Raw genomic sequence first — 19298 nt, 5'->3', positions numbered from 1 at the left:
TTGAACCATTAAAGTCATATCAGGTAACTACAACTTTGACTTTAAATGTGTGTGCTAAGTTTAGTTACGTTTTGAGCATGTTACATTGGTTTATTCGTTCACGGTGAAGGATCAGACTTCGGCGAATGCTCCGACTCGCCGCCCTTCGACGAATCCATACAATCTTCACTGTGAAGCATTATCAAGTTCTTAAATCTATTCCTACACTTTTTGAAGGATCTGATTAATCTGTGAGGAGAAGGGTATAACAATAGAAAACATGTAACTTAATGTGGCCACTAGGTGGCGCTATGACTAGAATGCAACATTATCATATGTATGTCTTCAGGGTCAGTATGTCATGACATATGAGAAATATGGAGCAGATTACATAATGTATGGCTGAGTTAAAACAATTTCCATTTTCATGGCCAATGGTGTTTTTCGCCATTGCTCCGAACGCACATAGTTTAATACTTTTTGAATTTTTTCATAGGATTTGACTGATAATATCTCAAGACCATAGTGCCCGACTTTGGAATGAATCGGGTTTAATCTCCAGGAGGAATTTGTTCTTTTACAACTCCCCAAAATGTGAAAAAAGGCAACAAAATTCATATATTGAGCAATTGGCTGCAGCGCCCCCTAATGTTTAAATATTATGAAAACATTAGAGTAGGTTTAGGGGTGACATGTGGCTATATGCTGCCCATTTGGTGAGGATAGGCCAAGTGATTTGGAAGTTATGTGTCTTCACATATTAGGCCACACCCCTTAGAAGTTCATTGGTCCATATCTTCTAAACACAATGAGGTATCAACATGCTTTTGAGAAATGTTGATGACATTGAACCATTAATGAACCACAGAAAGTTTTGTAAGAATCGGACCCAGCGTTTAGGAGGAGATGGAAAGAAAGTGTTTTTACAAAATTCTAAATGGCAGAAAATCTGATGAGGTGCATTTTAATACCTGGAGGCTTTTTTTGTAGCGCAGACCCAAGCGGACATGTGTGCCAAATCTCAAGTCAATCGGTCATTGGGGGCAAAAAGCTTGGGTTTTTGAACGTACGGAAATTCTAGAGGGCGCTAAAGAGACATATCTTTATACCCAAACAAAGTCGTCACAAGGATCCTAATTAATTATATATATATATATATATATCCTGTAGTTAGACAATGACAGTTATCAAAACCTTTCTTTCACATTTCCCCCCTTTTATCATACTATGTAATGTGTTTCCTTTATACAGTACAAGTACAAGCTGGCTTACGAGAAGGCCAGAGGCCACCACGTCGGCCACCGCAGCATCCAGGACGACCCTCTGCTGGTTCACTACATGCAGGTGGCAAAGATGCAGAGCGAAAAGAACTACAAGAAGGACTACAACAAGGCCAAGCTGAAGTACCATTCCCCAGTGGACATGATGAGCGTGGTCCACGCCAAGCAGGCCTCTGCTGCTCAGACCTTCATGGGTTACAGGAAGATCCCTCACAGCTACTTCCTCCTGCCTGACAACTTGCACCTGCAGCGGTGTCGCGGCATGATGGAGATTCAGAGCGACGTATGTATTATATATATGTATATATATACATATATATAATTATTATTTTGCACAACAGTGACAACAGTTAACACACTTGTGTGCTTTTCAAACACGTTTTTCTTTCAAACACACAGAATGTCTACAAGTCCGATTACAACAACTACAGTCGAGGCGTCGGCTGGGTCCCTATCGGTTCTCTGGACGTTGAGAAGGCCAAAGTTGCCAGAGCCGCGCTGGCTGAACGAGGCTACCGCCAGCATCCCAGCACTCTCAAATTCACGAGCAAGACTGATGCCATGAACACAGCTCTGGCTCTGGCCAACACTAAGCAATTGGACAACGTGAGACTGTTGCATTTCTTAAAATCTGTTGAAATATTGATGCATGTTGGACTAAAGCTCCTCCTACAAGAAGAATAATTCACATGTTTCACTGTTCTTTTTTCCTCCCTGTAGGCTTCGTACAGAGCTTCTGGTGAGAAGTTCGTGCACACCTATCATCTGCCAGCAGACAGCCCCGAGTTCCTTCAGGCTAAATTCAACGCCCAGACGCTTAGCGAGGTCAGAGCTCAATGTATTTATTAAAAATCAAAGTCTTATTCCTGAAATGCCAAGTAGATCAGCCTCAACTGTTTTCAAAACATTGTGCCAAATGCTGTTTATCCACAGAGTCACTACAAGCACAAGTGGCTGGAAGTTATTGCCAAGGGATACGACATGAGGCCTGATGCTATTTCCATCCTGCACGCCAAGCAAGGGAGACATATTGCCAGCAATGTATGTCAATCATAAATCCACCCAACAATACATTTATTCAGCACGTTTTTTCTAATTTAGCCGAAACAGTCATCTACAAGAAACATTAAAAAAAAATCATTTTCTTTTTTTCTTGCAGGTGCAATACAAGAAAGAATACGAGAAGGCCAGAGGCCATCATGTCGGCTTCCGCAGCATCCAGGACGACCCTCTGCTGGTTCACTACATGCAGGTGGCAAAGATGCAGAGCGAAAAGAACTACAAGAAGGACTACAACAAGGCCAAGCTGAAGTACCACTCCCCAGTGGACATGATGAGTCTGGTGCAAGCCAAGCAGGCCTCTGCTGCTCAGACCTTCATGGGTTACAGGAAGATCCCTCACAGCTACTTCCTCCTGCCTGACAACTTGCACCTGCAGCGGTGTCGCACAATAAACAGCCAGACGAGTGACGTGAGTGTCTTTTAATGCATCTACATTGCATTTTCACATTCGTGAAAAAAGTTTAAGGAGCTAATTGACATTGAGCATCACCTCAATGTCTCATTAATTTTATTTATTTTTCAGTGTGATTACAAGTCCGAATGGAACAACTTCATCAGAGGTACCGGATGGGTCCCCATTGGCTCAATTGGAGTTGAGACTGCTAAAGTTGGCGGTCAGATTCAGAGTGAGAATCGGTACCGCACTCATCCATCCACCTTCAAGTTCAGCAAGCTGATGGACTCCATGGACTTGACTCTGGCTACTGCCAACAACCAGATCATGAACAAGGTGCAGCATGTGTATAGTGTAGGGGTCAGAGAATATTCCTTATTGTCTTGTTCATAAGCCTCATCATTGGTTTGTTTTTCTGGTGTCTTTATTTACAGAAAGCATACACTTCAGCTTGGGAGAAGGACAAACGGACAGTCCACGTCATGCCAGATGCTCCGGAGATCGTCCTGGCCAAAGCTAACGCCCTTAACATGAGCAATGTAAGGGGTTAAGTTACATTGCAAATGTATTGATATGGATAATGTTTATACTTTTGTGTTCCTCCTATAAATGTATTTGTTTTCACAGAAACTTTACAAAGCCGGTTTTGTGGAGATGGCCAATAAGGGTCACAACCTCAAAGCAGACGCCATCTCAATTGTGGCCGCCAAGCTCGGGACCACTATTGCCAGTAATGTAAGTTGAAAATAAAATTCCCAAACCAAAATCAAGAAATGAATCTACTACAACCCATTATACATGGTAAACACATATTTATTTACCGTCACAGTACAAGTACAAGCTGGCTTACGAGAAGGCCAGAGGCCACCACGTCGGCTACCGCAGCATCCAGGACGACCCTCTGCTGGTTCACTACATGCAGGTGGCAAAGATGCAGAGCGAAAAGAACTACAAGAAGGACTACAACAAGGCCAAGCTGAAGTACCACTCCCCAGTGGACATGATGAGCCTGGTGCACGCCAAGCAGGCCTCTGCTGCTCAGACTATGGCCGGATACCGGAAGATCCAGCACAGTTACGCTCTGCTCCCTGATGCCATGAACTTCAAGCTGGCTCGCACCATGAACAGCCAGAGTAGTGATGTGAGTGTTAAAATACCAGCTGTGCTGTGAATACAGAAATTGCATCCATTTATAAAGGCAGTTAACACTTCATAATTACTGTATGATGCTTTGTTTGACCAGATCTTGTATTTATTTTTTAGTGGGACTACAAGTCTGAATATAACAGCTATATCAGAGGTACCGGATGGGTCCCCATTGGCTCAATTGGAGTTGAGACTGCTAAAGTTGGCGGTCAGATTCAGAGTGAGAATCGGTACCGCACTCATCCATCCACCTTCAAGTTCAGCAAGCTGATGGACTCCATGGACTTGACTCTGGCTACTGCCAACAACCAGATCATGAACAAGGTGCAGCATGTGTAACAAGCGTCTATCGTGCATGGACAAAGAAAAGTTAGTTTTGTTCACAACAATAAACATTGGTTTGTTTTTCTGGTGTCTTTATTTACAGAAAGCATACACTTCAGCTTGGGAGAAGGACAAACGAACAGTCCACGTCATGCCAGATGCTCCGGAGATCGTCCTGGCCAAAGCTAACGCCCTTAACATGAGCAATGTAAGGGGCATATATGACACTGATAAAGCAATTACATTTTAGTTGTAAAGCCCAATATCTTGGCTTTACAATCCGTTCAGCATACGATATCCTCTGTCCTTGGACCCTCGCATCAAAGAAGGAAAAGCTCCCCCAAAAATACCGTTATGGGGAAAATATAACGTATTGTATGTAGTTGATGGTGATTGAGTTTGTAAATGTAAACACATTTTGATGTCACTTACAGAAACTTTACAAAGCCAGTGTTGCTGCGATGGCCAATAAAGGCTACAACCTCAAAGGAGACGCCATCGCAATTTTGGCTGCCAAGTCCGGTACTACCATTGCCAGTAATGTAAGTTACAAAGAAAACATCCTCTATGTCTATTTATTGCAAAACATACTGCTAAAAAATCATGATGTATAAGAGTACTCTGTGCATGACAAAGGACATGTTTTCTGTCACAGTACAAGTACAAGCTGGCTTACGAGAAGGCCAGAGGCCACCACGTCGGCTACCGCAGCATCCAGGACGACCCTCTGCTGGTTCACTACATGCAGGTGGCAAAGATGCAGAGCGAAAAGAACTACAAGAAGGACTACAACAAGGCCAAGCTGAAGTACCACTCCCCAGTGGACATGATGAGCCTGGTGCACGCCAAGCAGGCCTCTGCTGCTCAGACTATGGCCGGATACCGGAAGATTCAGCACAGTTACGCTCTGCTCCCTGATGCCATGAACCTGCAACTGGCTCGTAACATGCAGTTCATCGTCAGTGATGTATGCAGAAACTTAATCATTTTAAACTTACATTTATTTGTAGATTTTAAAACCAAAGAATCCAAAGCTCTATATTACTGTGCTGCAATGTGATTGGAAACTGTTGCTATTCTCCCTCAGAACCAGTACAAGAGTGATTATGACAGCTTCATGAAGGGAACAGGATGGGTCCCTATTGGATCGTTGGATGTTGAGAAGGCAAAATTAGCAGGAAAGATCTTCAGTGAGTCCCGATACCGTCAACCTCCGAGCAAATTCAAATTCACCAAGGACATGCACTCCATGGATCTGACACTGGCCACTGCCAACAACCAGATAATGAATAAGGTACTGGATAGGAATAGCTGGGGAAATTACACAAATATCTCTTCTCTAGCATGAAGCCATCAACGACATTTATGTTTAAGATATGAAGTCATCAACTACATTTATGTTTTTAGCAATCCTACACCACGGCCTGGGAGAAAGACAAGACTTCGATTCACATCATGCCCGACGCAATGGACATTGTTCTCGCTCGAGGAAACAAGAAGAACGTCAGTGAGGTACAGTGTGATAACTTAATTTTTCGACATCGTTTTCACATATACAATGTATATGTAACAATGTATTAACTATCTATCTAAATAATGTTTATATATGCTTAACAACGTGTTTATAAACCATTTAACAATACATTATCTATCTAAATAATGTTTATAGATGCTTTACAAAGTATTTATTGACCATTTAACAATATATTAACTATCTAAATAATGTTTATCAATGCTTAACAGAGCAGTTATTAAACATTTAACAACATACTAACTGTCTAAATAATGTTTATTGATGCTTCACAAATTATGTATTAACCATTTAACAATGTATTAACTATCTAAATACTGTTTATAGATACTTAACAAATTATTTTAAAAACATTTAACAAGATATTAACTATCTATCTAAATAATGTTTATACTGTATATGCTTAACATAGTATTCGTTAACCATTCAACAACATATGATCTATCTAAATGTTTATCGATGCTTAACAAAGCATTTATTAACCATTTAACAATGTATTAAATATCTAAATAATGTTTATCGATGCTTTACAAAGTATCTATAAACCATTTAACAATTCATTAACTATCTATCTAAATAATGTTTATCGATGCTTGTATATATGCTTAACAAAGTATTTATTAACCATTTAACAATGTATTAGCTATCTAATACATGTTTATCGATGCTTAACTTAGTATTTATTAAACATTTAACAATGTATTAGCTATCTAATACATGTTTATCGATGCTTAACTTAGTATTTATTAAACATTTAACAATATACATTAACTATCTAAATAACGTTTATAGATGCTTAACAAAGTATTTATTAAACATTTACCAAGGTATTAACTATCTATTTAAAAACTATGTATAGATGCTTTACAAAGTATTTTTTTACATTTAACAATATATTATCTATCTAAATAATGTTTATAGATGCTTAACAAAGTATTTATTAAACATTTGACAATATATTAACTATCTAAATAATGTTTGTAGATGCTTAACAAAGTATTTATTAAACATTTGACAATATATTAACTATCTAAATAATGTTTGTAGATGCTATTTAATTAACATTTGATGAGGTATTAACTATCTATTAAATAAAATTACAAATATTTTTTTAACATTTAACAATATATTAACTAGACGTCTCAATAATGTTTGGATATGCATATTAACATTTAACTAGGTAATATAACCATCAAGTGATGATTCATGTTTTTATTCTCTCTCTCTTCAGAAACTGTACAAATTGGACAATGAGCTGTCCAAGAAGAAGGGCCATAATGTTCGTGGCGATGCCATCGCAGTCCAGGCTGCCAAAGCCTCCACTGCTATTGCTAGTGATGTAAGTGTCTCTGTGTTTATTTTAAAATACTCTACCTTTTGTATATCATTTATTTTATGTTTCCCCCTAAACAGAGTGGTTACAAAAACTCTCACACTTACCTTTTGTTTTTAGTACAAGTACCACGCAGGATACCGTAAGCAGGTGGGCCACCACATCGGCGCTCGCTGCGTCCAGGACGACCCTCTGCTCATGCTGGCTCTGAACTCAGCCAAGATCGCCAGCGACGCCCTGTACAAGAAGGACTTCAACAAGTCCAAGACCAAGTTCAACCTGCCCGTGGACATGATAGCCTTTGAACTGGCCAAGAAGAACCAGATCCAGGTCAACCACGCCAACTACATCACTCGCCTCCACAACTGGACTTGTCTGCCAGACTCCAGTGATGTCGTCCAGGCCAGACGTGCTTATGACATACAGAGTGATGTGAGTATGAATCCTTGAATTTATATTGCAGGAAGTTATCATGTTTATGTCTTTAAATTGTTTAGGTTTTGCAGCAACTTTCCCCTTAATAAACCCTTTCTGTTTGGTCCAGGCTATTTACAAGGAGGATCTGAAGATGATGCAGGGTATCGGATGGGTGCCAATAGGTTCACTGGATGTTGAGAAGGTGAAGAAAGCTGGCGAGGCCCTGAATGAGAGAAAGTATCGTCAACCCCCAAGCAAATACAAGTTCAAAATCACCACTGAGGACATGCCCATGGTGTTGGCTAAGGCCAACGCTCAGGTTATGAACAAGGTATGAAAACATGAATCATCGAATAGACTCCGATTGACTCTGTTGAACTGTTTCTCTTCTCTTCTCATCAAAATGCCAACTTGCAGAGGACATAATGTGAATAAGCTCTCATACTGTTGGTTTTATCTGACTGCAGAAATCATACGTTGAAGCCTGGGAAAATCAGAAGTCAAATATCCACATCATGCCCGACGCTATGGATGTTCTTCTAGCCAAAGCCAACAATGTCAACTACAGCTTGGTAAGTGGAGAATTGAATTACTATGGTGGTACTTCAACTTGTATTTGTGGATTAGTTAAAATGGTAAATGATTTACTGAATGTCTCTTGGATGATTGTGTTTGTGTACAGAAAAAGTATAAACAGGCAAATGAAGACTCCAAGAAGAAGGGCTACGATATGCGCGGCGATGCAATTTCTGTCAAAGCAGCGAGGGCTTCCACGAACATCGCCAGTGATGTAAGTGTTTCATTTTAGTTATTTAAATTAAAAGCGACAAGTAGGGCTGCAACAACTAATCTACGAATGTATTTCCGTTTTTTTTACTCCAGTACAAGTACCACGCAGGGTACCGTAAGCAGGTGGGCCACCACATCGGCGCTCGCTGCGTCCAGGACGACCCTCTGCTCGTGCTGGCTCTGAACTCAGCCAAGATCGCCAGCGACGCCCTGTACAAGAAGGACTTCAACAAGTCCAAGACCAAGTTCAACCTGCCCGTGGACATGATAGCCTTTGAACTGGCCAAGAAGAACCAGATCCAGGTCAACCACGCCAACTACATCACTCGCCTCCACAACTGGACTTGTCTGCCAGACTCCAGTGATGTTGTCCAGGCCAGACGTGCTTATGACTTACAGAGTGATGTGAGTATGAATCCTTGAATTTATATTGGAGGAAGTTATCATGTTTATGTCTTTAAATTGTTTAGGTTTTGCAGCAACTTTCCCCATAATAAACCCTTTCTGTTTGGTCCAGGCTATTTACAAGGAGGATCTGAAGATGATGCAGGGTATCGGATGGGTGCCAATAGGTTCACTGGATGTTGAGAAGGTGAAGAAAGCTGGCGAGGCCCTGAATGAGAGAAAGTATCGTCAACCCCCAAGCAAATACAAGTTCAAAATCACCACTGAGGACATGCCCATGGTGTTGGCTAAGGCCAACGCTCAGGTTATGAACAAGGTATGAAAACATGAATCATCGAATAGACTCCGATTGACTCTGTTGAACTGTTTCTCTTCTCTTCTCATCAAAATGCCAACTTGCAGAGGACATAATGTGAATAAGCTCTCATACTGTTGGTTTTATCTGACTGCAGAAATCATACGTTGAAGCCTGGGAAAATCAGAAGTCAAATATCCACATCATGCCCGACGCTATGGATGTTCTTCTAGCCAAAGCCAACAATGTCAACTACAGCTTGGTAAGTGGAGAATTGAATTACTATGGTGGTACTTCAACTTGTATTTGTGGATTAGTTAAAATGGTAAATGATTTACTGAATGTCTCTTGGATGATTGTGTTTGTGTACAGAAAAAGTATAAACAGGCAAATGAAGACTCCAAGAAGAAGGGCTACGATATGCGCGGCGATGCAATTTCTGTCAAAGCAGCGAGGGCTTCCACGAACATCGCCAGTGATGTAAGTGTTTCATTTTAGTTATTTAAATTAAAAGCGACAAGTAGGGCTGCAACAACTAATCTACGAATGTATTTCCGTTTTATTTACTCCAGTACAAGTACCACGCAGGGTACCGTAAGCAGGTGGGCCACCACATCGGCGCTCGCTGCGTCCAGGACGACCCTCTGCTCGTGCTGGCTCTGAACTCAGCCAAGATCGCCAGCGACGTCCTGTACAAGAAGGACTTCAACAAGTCCAAGACCAAGTTCAACCTGCCCGTGGACATGATAGCCTTTGAACTGGCCAAGAAGAACCAGATCCAGGTCAACCACGCCAACTACATCACTCGCCTCCACAACTGGACTTGTCTGCCAGACTCCAGTGATGTTGTCCAGGCCAGACGTGCTTATGACTTACAGAGTGATGTGAGTATGAATCCTTGAATTTATATTGGAGGAAGTTATCATGTTTATGTCTTTAAATTGTTTAGGTTTTGCAGCAACTTTCCCCTTAATAAACCCTTTCTGTTTGGTCCAGGCTATTTACAAGGAGGATCTGAAGATGATGCAGGGTATCGGATGGGTGCCAATAGGTTCACTGGATGTTGAGAAGGTGAAGAAAGCTGGCGAGGCCCTGAATGAGAGAAAGTATCGTCAACCCCCAAGCAAATACAAGTTCAAAATCACCACTGAGGACATGCCCATGGTGTTGGCTAAGGCCAACGCTCAGGTTATGAACAAGGTATGAAAACATGAATCATCGAATAGACTCCGATTGACTCTGTTGAACTGTTTCTCTTCTCTTCTCATCAAAATGCCAACTTGCAGAGGACATAATGTGAATAAGCTCTCATACTGTTGGTTTTATCTGACTGCAGAAATCATACGTTGAAGCCTGGGAAAATCAGAAGTCAAATATCCACATCATGCCCGACGCTATGGATGTTCTTCTAGCCAAAGCCAACAATGTCAACTACAGCTTGGTAAGTGGAGAATTGAATTACTATGGTGGTACTTCAACTTGTATTTGTGGATTAGTTAAAATGGTAAATGATTTACTGAATGTCTCTTGGATGATTGTGTTTGTGTACAGAAAAAGTATAAACAGGCAAATGAAGACTCCAAGAAGAAGGGCTACGATATGCGCGGCGATGCAATTTCTGTCAAAGCAGCGAGGGCTTCCACGAACATCGCCAGTGATGTAAGTGTTTCATTTTAGTTATTTAAATTAAAAGCGACAAGTAGGGCTGCAACAACTAATCTACGAATGTATTTCCGTTTTTTTTACTCCAGTACAAGTACCACGCAGGGTACCGTAAGCAGGTGGGCCACCACATCGGCGCTCGCTGCGTCCAGGACGACCCTCTGCTCGTGCTGGCTCTGAACTCAGCCAAGATCGCCAGCGACGCCCTGTACAAGAAGGACTTCAACAAGTCCAAGACCAAGTTCAACCTGCCCGTGGACATGATGGCCTTTGAACTGGCCAAGAAGAACCAGATCCAGGTCAACCACGCCAACTACATCACTCGCCTCCACAACTGGACTTGTCTGCCAGACTCCAGTGATGTTGTCCAGGCCAGACGTGCTTATGACTTACAGAGTGATGTGAGTATGAATCCCCTCTAATTTCTTCTATGTTAATGCTACCAAGTATGTCAGGAAATTAATATTGCGTTACTGCGCCTTATAGGCTGTCTACAAAGCTGACCTCAAGTGGCTCCAGGGCATGGGCTGGGTCCCCATCGGCTCAATTGAGGTGGAGAAAGCCAAGAAAGCTGCAGAGGCCTTGAGTGAAAGGAAATACCGCCAGCCCCCCTCCACTCTTCCCTTCACTAGCACCACAGATGCCATGAACATCGTACTGGCAAAGAATAACGCTTTAACCATGAACAAGGTTCGAGTTACAGAGTGACTACCTTACTTTGCAATGGAGCTCTCCATATGGCGATCTCTATCTGGAGATCTCTTATGTCGAAATGTGTGTTTTTTGTTCCAGCGTCTTTACACCGAGGCGTGGGAGAAGGACAAGACCAAGCTGCACATCAACCCTGACACCCCTGAGATCGTCCTCTCTCAGCAGAACGCTATCAATATGAGCAAGGTTGGGTTTGTGGACGCCTGACGCTCTGCAGACTAAAGGGCCATGATTAGACCTCCATTTGTTATAAGAGTGAACAAAAGTAATCATGAAAAGTATGTTCTACGTTTCAGAAACTGTACAGACAAGGTTTTGAGGCCACCATCAACAAAGGCTATCACCTTCCAAGTGATGCAGTGTCTGTCAAGGCTGCTAAGGCCTCCAGGGACATCATCAGTGATGTAAGTGACTCATACTGTATCAAACATCTGTTTATATTTGATTGACTAGGGCTGTGCTGAATACTTCGAAGCTTAAACATTGACACGTTATTATTATTATTATTATTATTAATGTGGAGTGTAAAGGCCACCTTCTCTTCCCCCAAAATGTATTGAAAAAATGATCCTTTCCATAACTCACAACATGTTTTATTCAACGAAATATTCTGCTTCTGCTCCGTTATTTGTTGACGTTAAGCCTTTCAAAATTAAGATGTTAGGGTTAGGGTACTGCAGTCCAAACAGTTTACTTTCCTGCACGCAACTGTATTGTTGGAGCGGTCTAGCAGCAATTTATCAGTACCATAAATTACATTTAAGCTATATAACCACCATTACATTAAGAACATTTTAATTCAGTTTTTATCTAATGAAATATTATTCTTAAATCTGTATTTGATGGCATTTAGCCTTTCACAAACCAAAATGTTTACTTACTATAGTAAGAAGCACCTGTATTATATGGGCGCTCTAGCAGCAATCTAACAGTACTATAAATTACATTTAAGCTATATAACCACAATGACACAAAAACATATTTTTTCATTCCATTTTCATATTTTTATCAAATGAAATATTCTGCTTATATTTACATTTGTTGATATAAATCCTTTCAAACTATTTTGCTGCAGTCAATACTGATTAGTCTCTTGCAAACACCTTTATAATTGGGGCGGTCTAGCAGCAATCTAACATTAATATAACCACAATAACATAAAATCATATATTCCATTCAAAGTGAAAGTTACGTATGTAACTAAGGTTCTATGAATCCTGGATTACCGCTTAGCACTGGATATCTTCCGTCTCGCGCACACGCAGGTCGAGTCTTAATAACAACAAAGTCACCCGTGACCTCAGATGAACCCAGCCGGGTATAAGTTCCCGCGTCATCCTGAGATCAGTCCTACGGAATCTTCTTGCGAAATCACGAGATTCCGAGTGAACTCTAGCGATGCTTAGCACTGGATGACTTATATCAACAGAGTCATGAGGAATCCTAAGGAATCTACCTCGTATGGCTCAATCAGAGGAATTTGTACGAAGAACCACTTGCTGTTTTGCAAGGGCACAGCCCCTCTTAGATCCAACATAACCGACTAACAGTTATTGTGGGGGTCAAACTGTGCAAGCTGGATTGGATGGTTGAGACACGAGTGTGCCAGCACCTTTGGGAGAAACACTGCATTAGGCCACAGTGTGAGACCCGAGCCATCTGAGTTCCACCTCAGGCATAACTCACTCACCGACAGGGCCTGTAGCGTGCCTACTTGCTCTGCCGAAGTGATGGCAAGAATGAAAACAGTCTTTGCCGACAGCCTTCACAGCTCTGCCTCTGCCAAGGGTTCGAAGGGAGGCGAGCATAGGGTGTCCAGTACCACGGACAAGTCCCCTGGAGGAGCCCTCATGGGGCTCGGGGGACGCAGTAGCAGAGCCCTTTTTACCAGCAAAAGTCTGTGGCCCTGTTGAAGAACCCTGTGAGGAGTAGTTGGCAAGATCAGAGAAAATGTGGGGGGGGGGGGAATAAAGAAGACCCTCTGTCCACGTGTGAGGCAGGGCATCTTGACCAGTGGGAGCAGTGGGCCGACATCTCCGCTCTTAGGCAAGAGATCCACTTCTGCCCTGCCGAAGAGACCCCAGATGCTATGCCCCACCTCTGGATGAAGCCGCTACTCCCCCGATGGAGGCTTGTTCTGTTCTCCTGGTATATACATCGCCTGAAAACTGGTCATGCGAGGGGCTGCCCAAATCAAAAGGGCACGGGACACCCGTAGCAGCTCTGCAGACCTAGTCCCCCACTGGTGGTTCATGTGAAAACGCGGTCAAGGTGTTGTCTGATCGAACAAGTACCAATTTCCCTCTCAAGTATGGCAGGAACTGTTTGAGTGCTAGGTGCATGGCCTGTGGCTCCAGAACATTGAGCATTGAGAATAGAACTGTCCTTGGGAAGTCCTGTTCTGCCACACTGCGCCCCACCCTGAGAGGCAGGAGTCTGTTGTGACGACCTCCCAGCGGAGTGGAACCACGCCCATGGGGATACCCTCTGACAGGTATGCTCTCATCCTCTATGGGGATAGAGCAAGAAGGCACCGCTGTGACACCTATTGTCCTGTGACTGTGGCCCCTGGCACCCAAGCGAAGGCTGTTAAGCCCTCTCTGCAAAGGGCGCAGTGACAGCAAGCCTAAGGGAGAGACAGCTGAGGCAGCTGTCAATTTGTCCAACAGGCAAAGGAAGAGGATGTAAGACAACCGCCTGCCCCCTCAGAAGAGGGGAAGGCTGCGGAGGATGCCGTCCACCCGTTTGAGTGACGGACAGGCCCTCATAGTGGCTACATCCAGAGCTACACCGATGAAGGTTATGCGAAAAAGGTAAGACGTGGCGCCCCCGGTTCTGCGGGGTGTGGACACGCCCCTGCGAAGACCAGGGAACTGCTACCTGGTCTGACCAGCTTGTACAGTGTGCTGCCGCGCCTGTAGAGCAGCCAAGCCAAACAGCTCCCCAGGTTCGACTAGGGCCTCTCTGCTGGATATTGTTAACGTGTCTTTGCTAACAGGCCATGTACCACATTCCTTCAAAGTAGCTGTAATTAAACCTCTCCTGAAAAAGCCCACTCTTAATCCAGAGGTGTTGGCTAACTACAGACCAATCTCTAACCTTCCCTTCCTCTCTAAGATCCTTGAGAAAGTAGGACTCATCTCTGTATTGGTCTTGTTAGACCTTAGTGCTGATAAAGGACTCATCTCTGTACTGGTCTTGTTAGACCTTAGTGCTGATAAAGGACTCATCACTGTACTGGTATTATTAGACCTTAGTGTTGATAAAGGACTCATCTCTGTACTGGTCTTGTTAGACCTTAGTGTTGATAAAGGACTCATCTCTGTACTGGTCTTGTTAGACCTTAGTGCTGATAAAGGACTCATCTCCGTACTGATCTTGTTAGACCTTAGTGCTGATAAAGGACTCATCTCTGTACTGGTCTTGTTAGACCTTAGTGTTGATAAAGGACTCATCTCTGTACTGGTCTTGTTAGACCTTAGTGCTGATAAAGGACTCATCTCTGTACTGGTCTTGTTAGACCTTAGTGCTGATAAAGGACTCATCTCTGTACTGGTCTTATTAGACCTTAGTGCTGCGTTCGACACCATTGATCATGACATCCTATTACAGAGACTGGATCAGTCGATTGGCATTTCAGGTACCGCACTAAGTTGGTTTAAATCCTAATTATCAGATCGATCTCAGTTTGTATTTGTAGACGATGAAGCCTCAATGACCACCAACGTTAATCACGGAGTTCCACAAGGTTCTGTGCTTGGACCAATTTTATTTACCTTATATATGCTTCCTTTGGGCAACATTATCAGGAAACACTCCATAAACTTTCATTGCTATGCAGACGATACTCAATTATATCTATCGATCAAACCAGAGGAGACCAACCAGCTCGCTAAAATTCAAGAATGTCTTAAAGACATAAAAACATGGATGACCTGCAACTTCCTGATGTTAAACTCAGACAAAACTGAAGTTATTTTACTGGCCCTGAACACCTCAGAGATCAATTATCTGGTGATGTGGTTTCTGTAGATGGCATTGCCCTGGCATCCAACACCACTGTAAAGAATCTCTAGTTATCTTTGACCGAGACTTGTCCTTTAACTCCCACGTTAAGCAAATCTCAAGGATTGCATTTTTTCATCTACGTAACATTTCAAAAATCAGGCACATCTTGTCTCAAAAAGATGCAGAAAAGCTGGTTCACGCGTTTGTTACTTCCAGACTAGATTACTGCAACTCCTTATTATCAGGCTGCTCTAATAAGTCTCTTAAGTCCCTCCAGTTGATCCAGAATGCTGCAGCTCGTGTACTCACAAAAACTAAGAAAAGAGATCACATTACTCCTGTATTAGCTGCTCTGCACTGGCTCCCTGTAAAATCAAGAATCACATTTAAAATTCTTCTCCTCACCTACAAAGCCTTGATTGGTGATGCACCATCATATCTTAAGGAGCATGTAGTACCATATTGCCCCACTAGAGAGCTGCGTTCACTAAATGCGGGGCTACTTGTGGTTCCTAGAGTCCTAAAAAGTAGGATGGGAGCCAGAGCCTTCAGTTATCAAGCTCCTCTTTTATGGAACCAGCTTCCACTTTCAGTCCGGGAGCCAGACACAGTCACCTCATTCAAGAATAGACTTAAGACTTTCCTCTTTAATAGTGCTTATAGTTAGGGCTGAATCAGGTTTGCCCTGGTCGAGCCCCTTGATATGCTGCTATAGGCTTATAGGCTGCTGGGGGATGTTTTAGGATACACTGAGCACCTATCTCCTCTTCTCTCTCTCCTTATGGATGAATTTACATCTCTCCATTGCACCTTATTAACTCTGCTTCCTCCCCGGAGTCGTTGTGACTTCACGTCTCATAGGGTCCATTGGACCTGGCGGTCTCTGATGCCTGGTGAGCCGGCCTCCCATTGGCCCTGCTGATGCCCTGCTGATGCAGGGCATCAGCAGGGTAATTACTAGCGGTAATTACTAGTGTCCTACCAGTAAGCTTGAGCGGGAGCACTCTGTTACTGTGGAAACAGTTCAGAAAACTAGTGAGAGGGAGTGAGGACACTCTTCACTAGTCTGGTAGCTGTCAGAATTAGTGTGGACTCAAGTTAGCGTGGAGTGGAGACACTCTGCTAGGTATAACAGTGGCAATGTTATCGAGGTCAATGTACACGCTATCAGTATCGACTTAACCTCACTAGCGTCTCACCAGTTAGCCTTGGCGGTACACTCTGCTCACTGAAAGCCGGTCGCGACAGTGTAGCAATCTAGCCACACCGAGCGGACACGCTCTCATTAGCGCTCCCCTCGATTAGCAGGAGCGAGAGCGCTCAGCCAACCGTGGACTCTGCTGTCATAGAAAAACAATGTTATTTGATCTCACCCGTTGATGCTTCACGCTGTAACGGTGGCCAACCTGGTGAAGACCGGAGATTGGTGTTTCCTCCGGTCCGGCTCGATGGTCCGAACGTAGAAACGCACCGTCTCTATCCTAAGATACAGCTTGTCGCAGACCTGCAACTCTGACCGTGGTCACAAGGCTACAAGCGATGAGCTTCAGAGTTCTTTCTCTGTATAAGTTTAGCTGATGCTAACATAATAGTTAGCCTGCGTAGCGAGAAGATGAAAAAGCACTGATCTCAGGATGACGCCGGAACTTATACCTAGCTGGGGTCATCTGAGGTCACAGGTGACTTATTAAGACTCGACCTGCGTTTGCGCTAGACGGAATATATCCAGTGCTAAGCACCACCTCTGGCGGTCAGGAAGGATGAAATAGAACTGTATTTGAAGACTGCGATAGAAGCTTTGAATTAATGATTGACACACTGGTATTGTATTAGACATAATGTGAGGGTTGTTCTATTTGTAACTCAAACATGTTCTGCTGATACCATCAGTACAAGTACAAGACGGGGTACCGTAAGCAGGTGGGCCACCACATCGGAGCCCTCAGCGTCCAGGACGACCCTCTGATCGTGCTGGCGTTAAACTCAGGAAAGATCGCCAGTGACGTCCTGTACAAGAAGGACTTCAACAAATCCAAGACCAAGTACAACCTGCCCGTGGACATGTTGAGTCTTGAGCTGGCCAAGAAGTGCCAGATTCAAGTCAACCACGCCAACTACATCACCCGCCTGCACCAGTGGACCTGTCTGCCGGACTCCACTGATGTGGTCCAGGCCAGAAAAGCCTACGACCTGCAGAGTGATGTGAGTCCTCCTTTGACACATTGAACATATCTCAACATGCCTTTAACCACCGCGCTTATGTGTTTAAATGCTTTTCCCGCCAGGCCGTATACAAAGCCGACTTGGATGAGATCGTGGGCGTAGGATGGGTCCCCATTGGTTCCCTTGGTGTGTTGAAGGCCAAGAATGCTGCAAAGATTCTGAGCGACCATCTCTACAAGCTGAAACCAGACAAACAGAAGTTTACAACTGACATGACTTCCCTTTCCATGGTCTTGGCCAAAACAAATGCTGAAACCATCAACAAGGTAAAGAATATCACATCCCTCGTTTACAATTTTTGTTCCATCTTTTCCTGGTGTTTACAATTTGTGTTATCTTTTTGATTTTCTCACCACAGAAAAACTATATTGCTGCTTGGGAGGCTGACAAGGTGAAGAACCATGTGATCCCTGACTTACCTGAGATTGTGCTCTCCAAAGCTAATGCTTACAACATGAGCAAGGTACGTTTGTTCAGTTTTCTACACATCCATGTCAGAAAATATCAGTGTTATATGTAACTTTCATCTTTAAACTTGTTTTCTTTCTCTTCCAGAAACTATACAGGCAAGGTGTTGAGGAGATGTTTAGGAAAGGCTACGACTTGAAGTCCGATGCTGTCTCTATTGTTGCTGCCAAACGTGGAAGAGAAATCATCAGCGACGTACGTAACATATAAATTAATTATCTCTGTCTCTCTGACTTGTGCTTCTTTGTGCCATATTCTGTTAATCATGACTTGACTCTTTCTCTCCACACAGTACAAGTACAAGACGGGGTACCGCAAGCAGGTGGGCCACCACATCGGAGCCCTCAGCGTCCATGACGACCCTCTGATCGTGCTGGCTCTGAACTCAGCCCGGATCGCCAGCGACGCCCTGTACAAGAAGGACTTCAACAAGTCCAAGACCAAGTTCAACCTGCCCGTGGACATGCTGAATCTTGAGCTGGCCAAGAAGTGCCAGATCCAAGTCAACGACTTCAACTACAGGACTCATCTGCACAACTGGACCTGCCTGCCGGACTCCACCGATGTGGTCCAGGCCAGGAAGGCCTACGACCTCCAGAGCGATGTGAGTAATACAAACTCTGGGTAGGATTTTATTTCTTTTCAACAAGAGATCTCAATGTTTTGTCCTCCCGCTGTGATCTGTAGGCTGTTTACAAGGCCGACATGCAGTGGCTCAGGGGAACGGGTTGGGTGCCAATAGGTTCAGTCGATGTGGAAAAAGCCAAGAAAGCGTCCGAGATCCTGAGTGAAATAAAGTACCGTCAGCATCCCCGAAACTTCAAATTCACTGCCAAGACAAGTGACATGCCATATGCCCTGGCTCAGGCCAATGCCCACATCATGGACAAGGTAGTATTCAATGTTATTTCATTGTATTTGATTTATTTATTAATTATTATTTTTGTTTTAAAGTAATAAACAATTCCTCAAGAAACTGGTTTGGTTTTGTCCAATTGAAACTTTAATAAATTCATGTTTGAAGGAGATGTTTAGCTTTATCAAAGCAAATATTTAAATAATCATTTAAATTAGGTGTTTTAGTGTAAAACAACAAAGTAAAAGGATAATATTTAGAATTTATTACGGTTTTCACTGACTTTAAGATGGTTGACATTTTATTTCCAGGACAGAGGTGGAAAATCCAGAATGTAATATGACACTTAAATGGGTTTAGTTTTGACAGATAATTTAATTGTATGCAATTTAAGCAATGAGAATGGAAACCAATT

At 43.1% G+C, this 19298-nt stretch overlaps 1 protein-coding gene across 1 annotated transcript in view; it reads left to right on the top strand.

The window, feature by feature from the left end:
* The window catches only part of neb (nebulin), a 108339-nt gene that overhangs the window by 26405 nt on the left and 62636 nt on the right, over positions 1-19298 (top strand). The window contains exons 28-65 of the mRNA XM_034561701.1: positions 1231-1542; positions 1659-1865; positions 1980-2084; positions 2193-2300; positions 2419-2730; positions 2845-3051; positions 3150-3254; positions 3343-3450; positions 3545-3856; positions 3979-4185; positions 4289-4393; positions 4620-4727; positions 4841-5152; positions 5273-5479; positions 5593-5697; positions 6948-7055; positions 7170-7481; positions 7594-7797; positions 7934-8038; positions 8149-8256; positions 8349-8660; positions 8773-8976; positions 9113-9217; positions 9328-9435; positions 9528-9839; positions 9952-10155; positions 10292-10396; positions 10507-10614; positions 10707-11018; positions 11104-11307; positions 11410-11514; positions 11625-11732; positions 17227-17538; positions 17622-17825; positions 17918-18022; positions 18115-18222; positions 18320-18631; positions 18715-18918. Coding sequence (XP_034417592.1) covers positions 1231-1542; positions 1659-1865; positions 1980-2084; positions 2193-2300; positions 2419-2730; positions 2845-3051; positions 3150-3254; positions 3343-3450; positions 3545-3856; positions 3979-4185; positions 4289-4393; positions 4620-4727; positions 4841-5152; positions 5273-5479; positions 5593-5697; positions 6948-7055; positions 7170-7481; positions 7594-7797; positions 7934-8038; positions 8149-8256; positions 8349-8660; positions 8773-8976; positions 9113-9217; positions 9328-9435; positions 9528-9839; positions 9952-10155; positions 10292-10396; positions 10507-10614; positions 10707-11018; positions 11104-11307; positions 11410-11514; positions 11625-11732; positions 17227-17538; positions 17622-17825; positions 17918-18022; positions 18115-18222; positions 18320-18631; positions 18715-18918 — 7089 coding nt within the window. The remainder of the gene's footprint in view (positions 1-1230; positions 1543-1658; positions 1866-1979; positions 2085-2192; positions 2301-2418; positions 2731-2844; positions 3052-3149; positions 3255-3342; positions 3451-3544; positions 3857-3978; positions 4186-4288; positions 4394-4619; positions 4728-4840; positions 5153-5272; positions 5480-5592; positions 5698-6947; positions 7056-7169; positions 7482-7593; positions 7798-7933; positions 8039-8148; positions 8257-8348; positions 8661-8772; positions 8977-9112; positions 9218-9327; positions 9436-9527; positions 9840-9951; positions 10156-10291; positions 10397-10506; positions 10615-10706; positions 11019-11103; positions 11308-11409; positions 11515-11624; positions 11733-17226; positions 17539-17621; positions 17826-17917; positions 18023-18114; positions 18223-18319; positions 18632-18714; positions 18919-19298) is intronic.

The sequence above is a fragment of the Cyclopterus lumpus genome, chromosome 21 (genome assembly GCF_009769545.1).
Source record: "Cyclopterus lumpus isolate fCycLum1 chromosome 21, fCycLum1.pri, whole genome shotgun sequence".
In the NCBI taxonomy this organism is placed as follows: Eukaryota; Metazoa; Chordata; class Actinopteri; order Perciformes; family Cyclopteridae; genus Cyclopterus; species Cyclopterus lumpus.
This window is presented reverse-complemented; position numbering and strand designations above follow the sequence as displayed.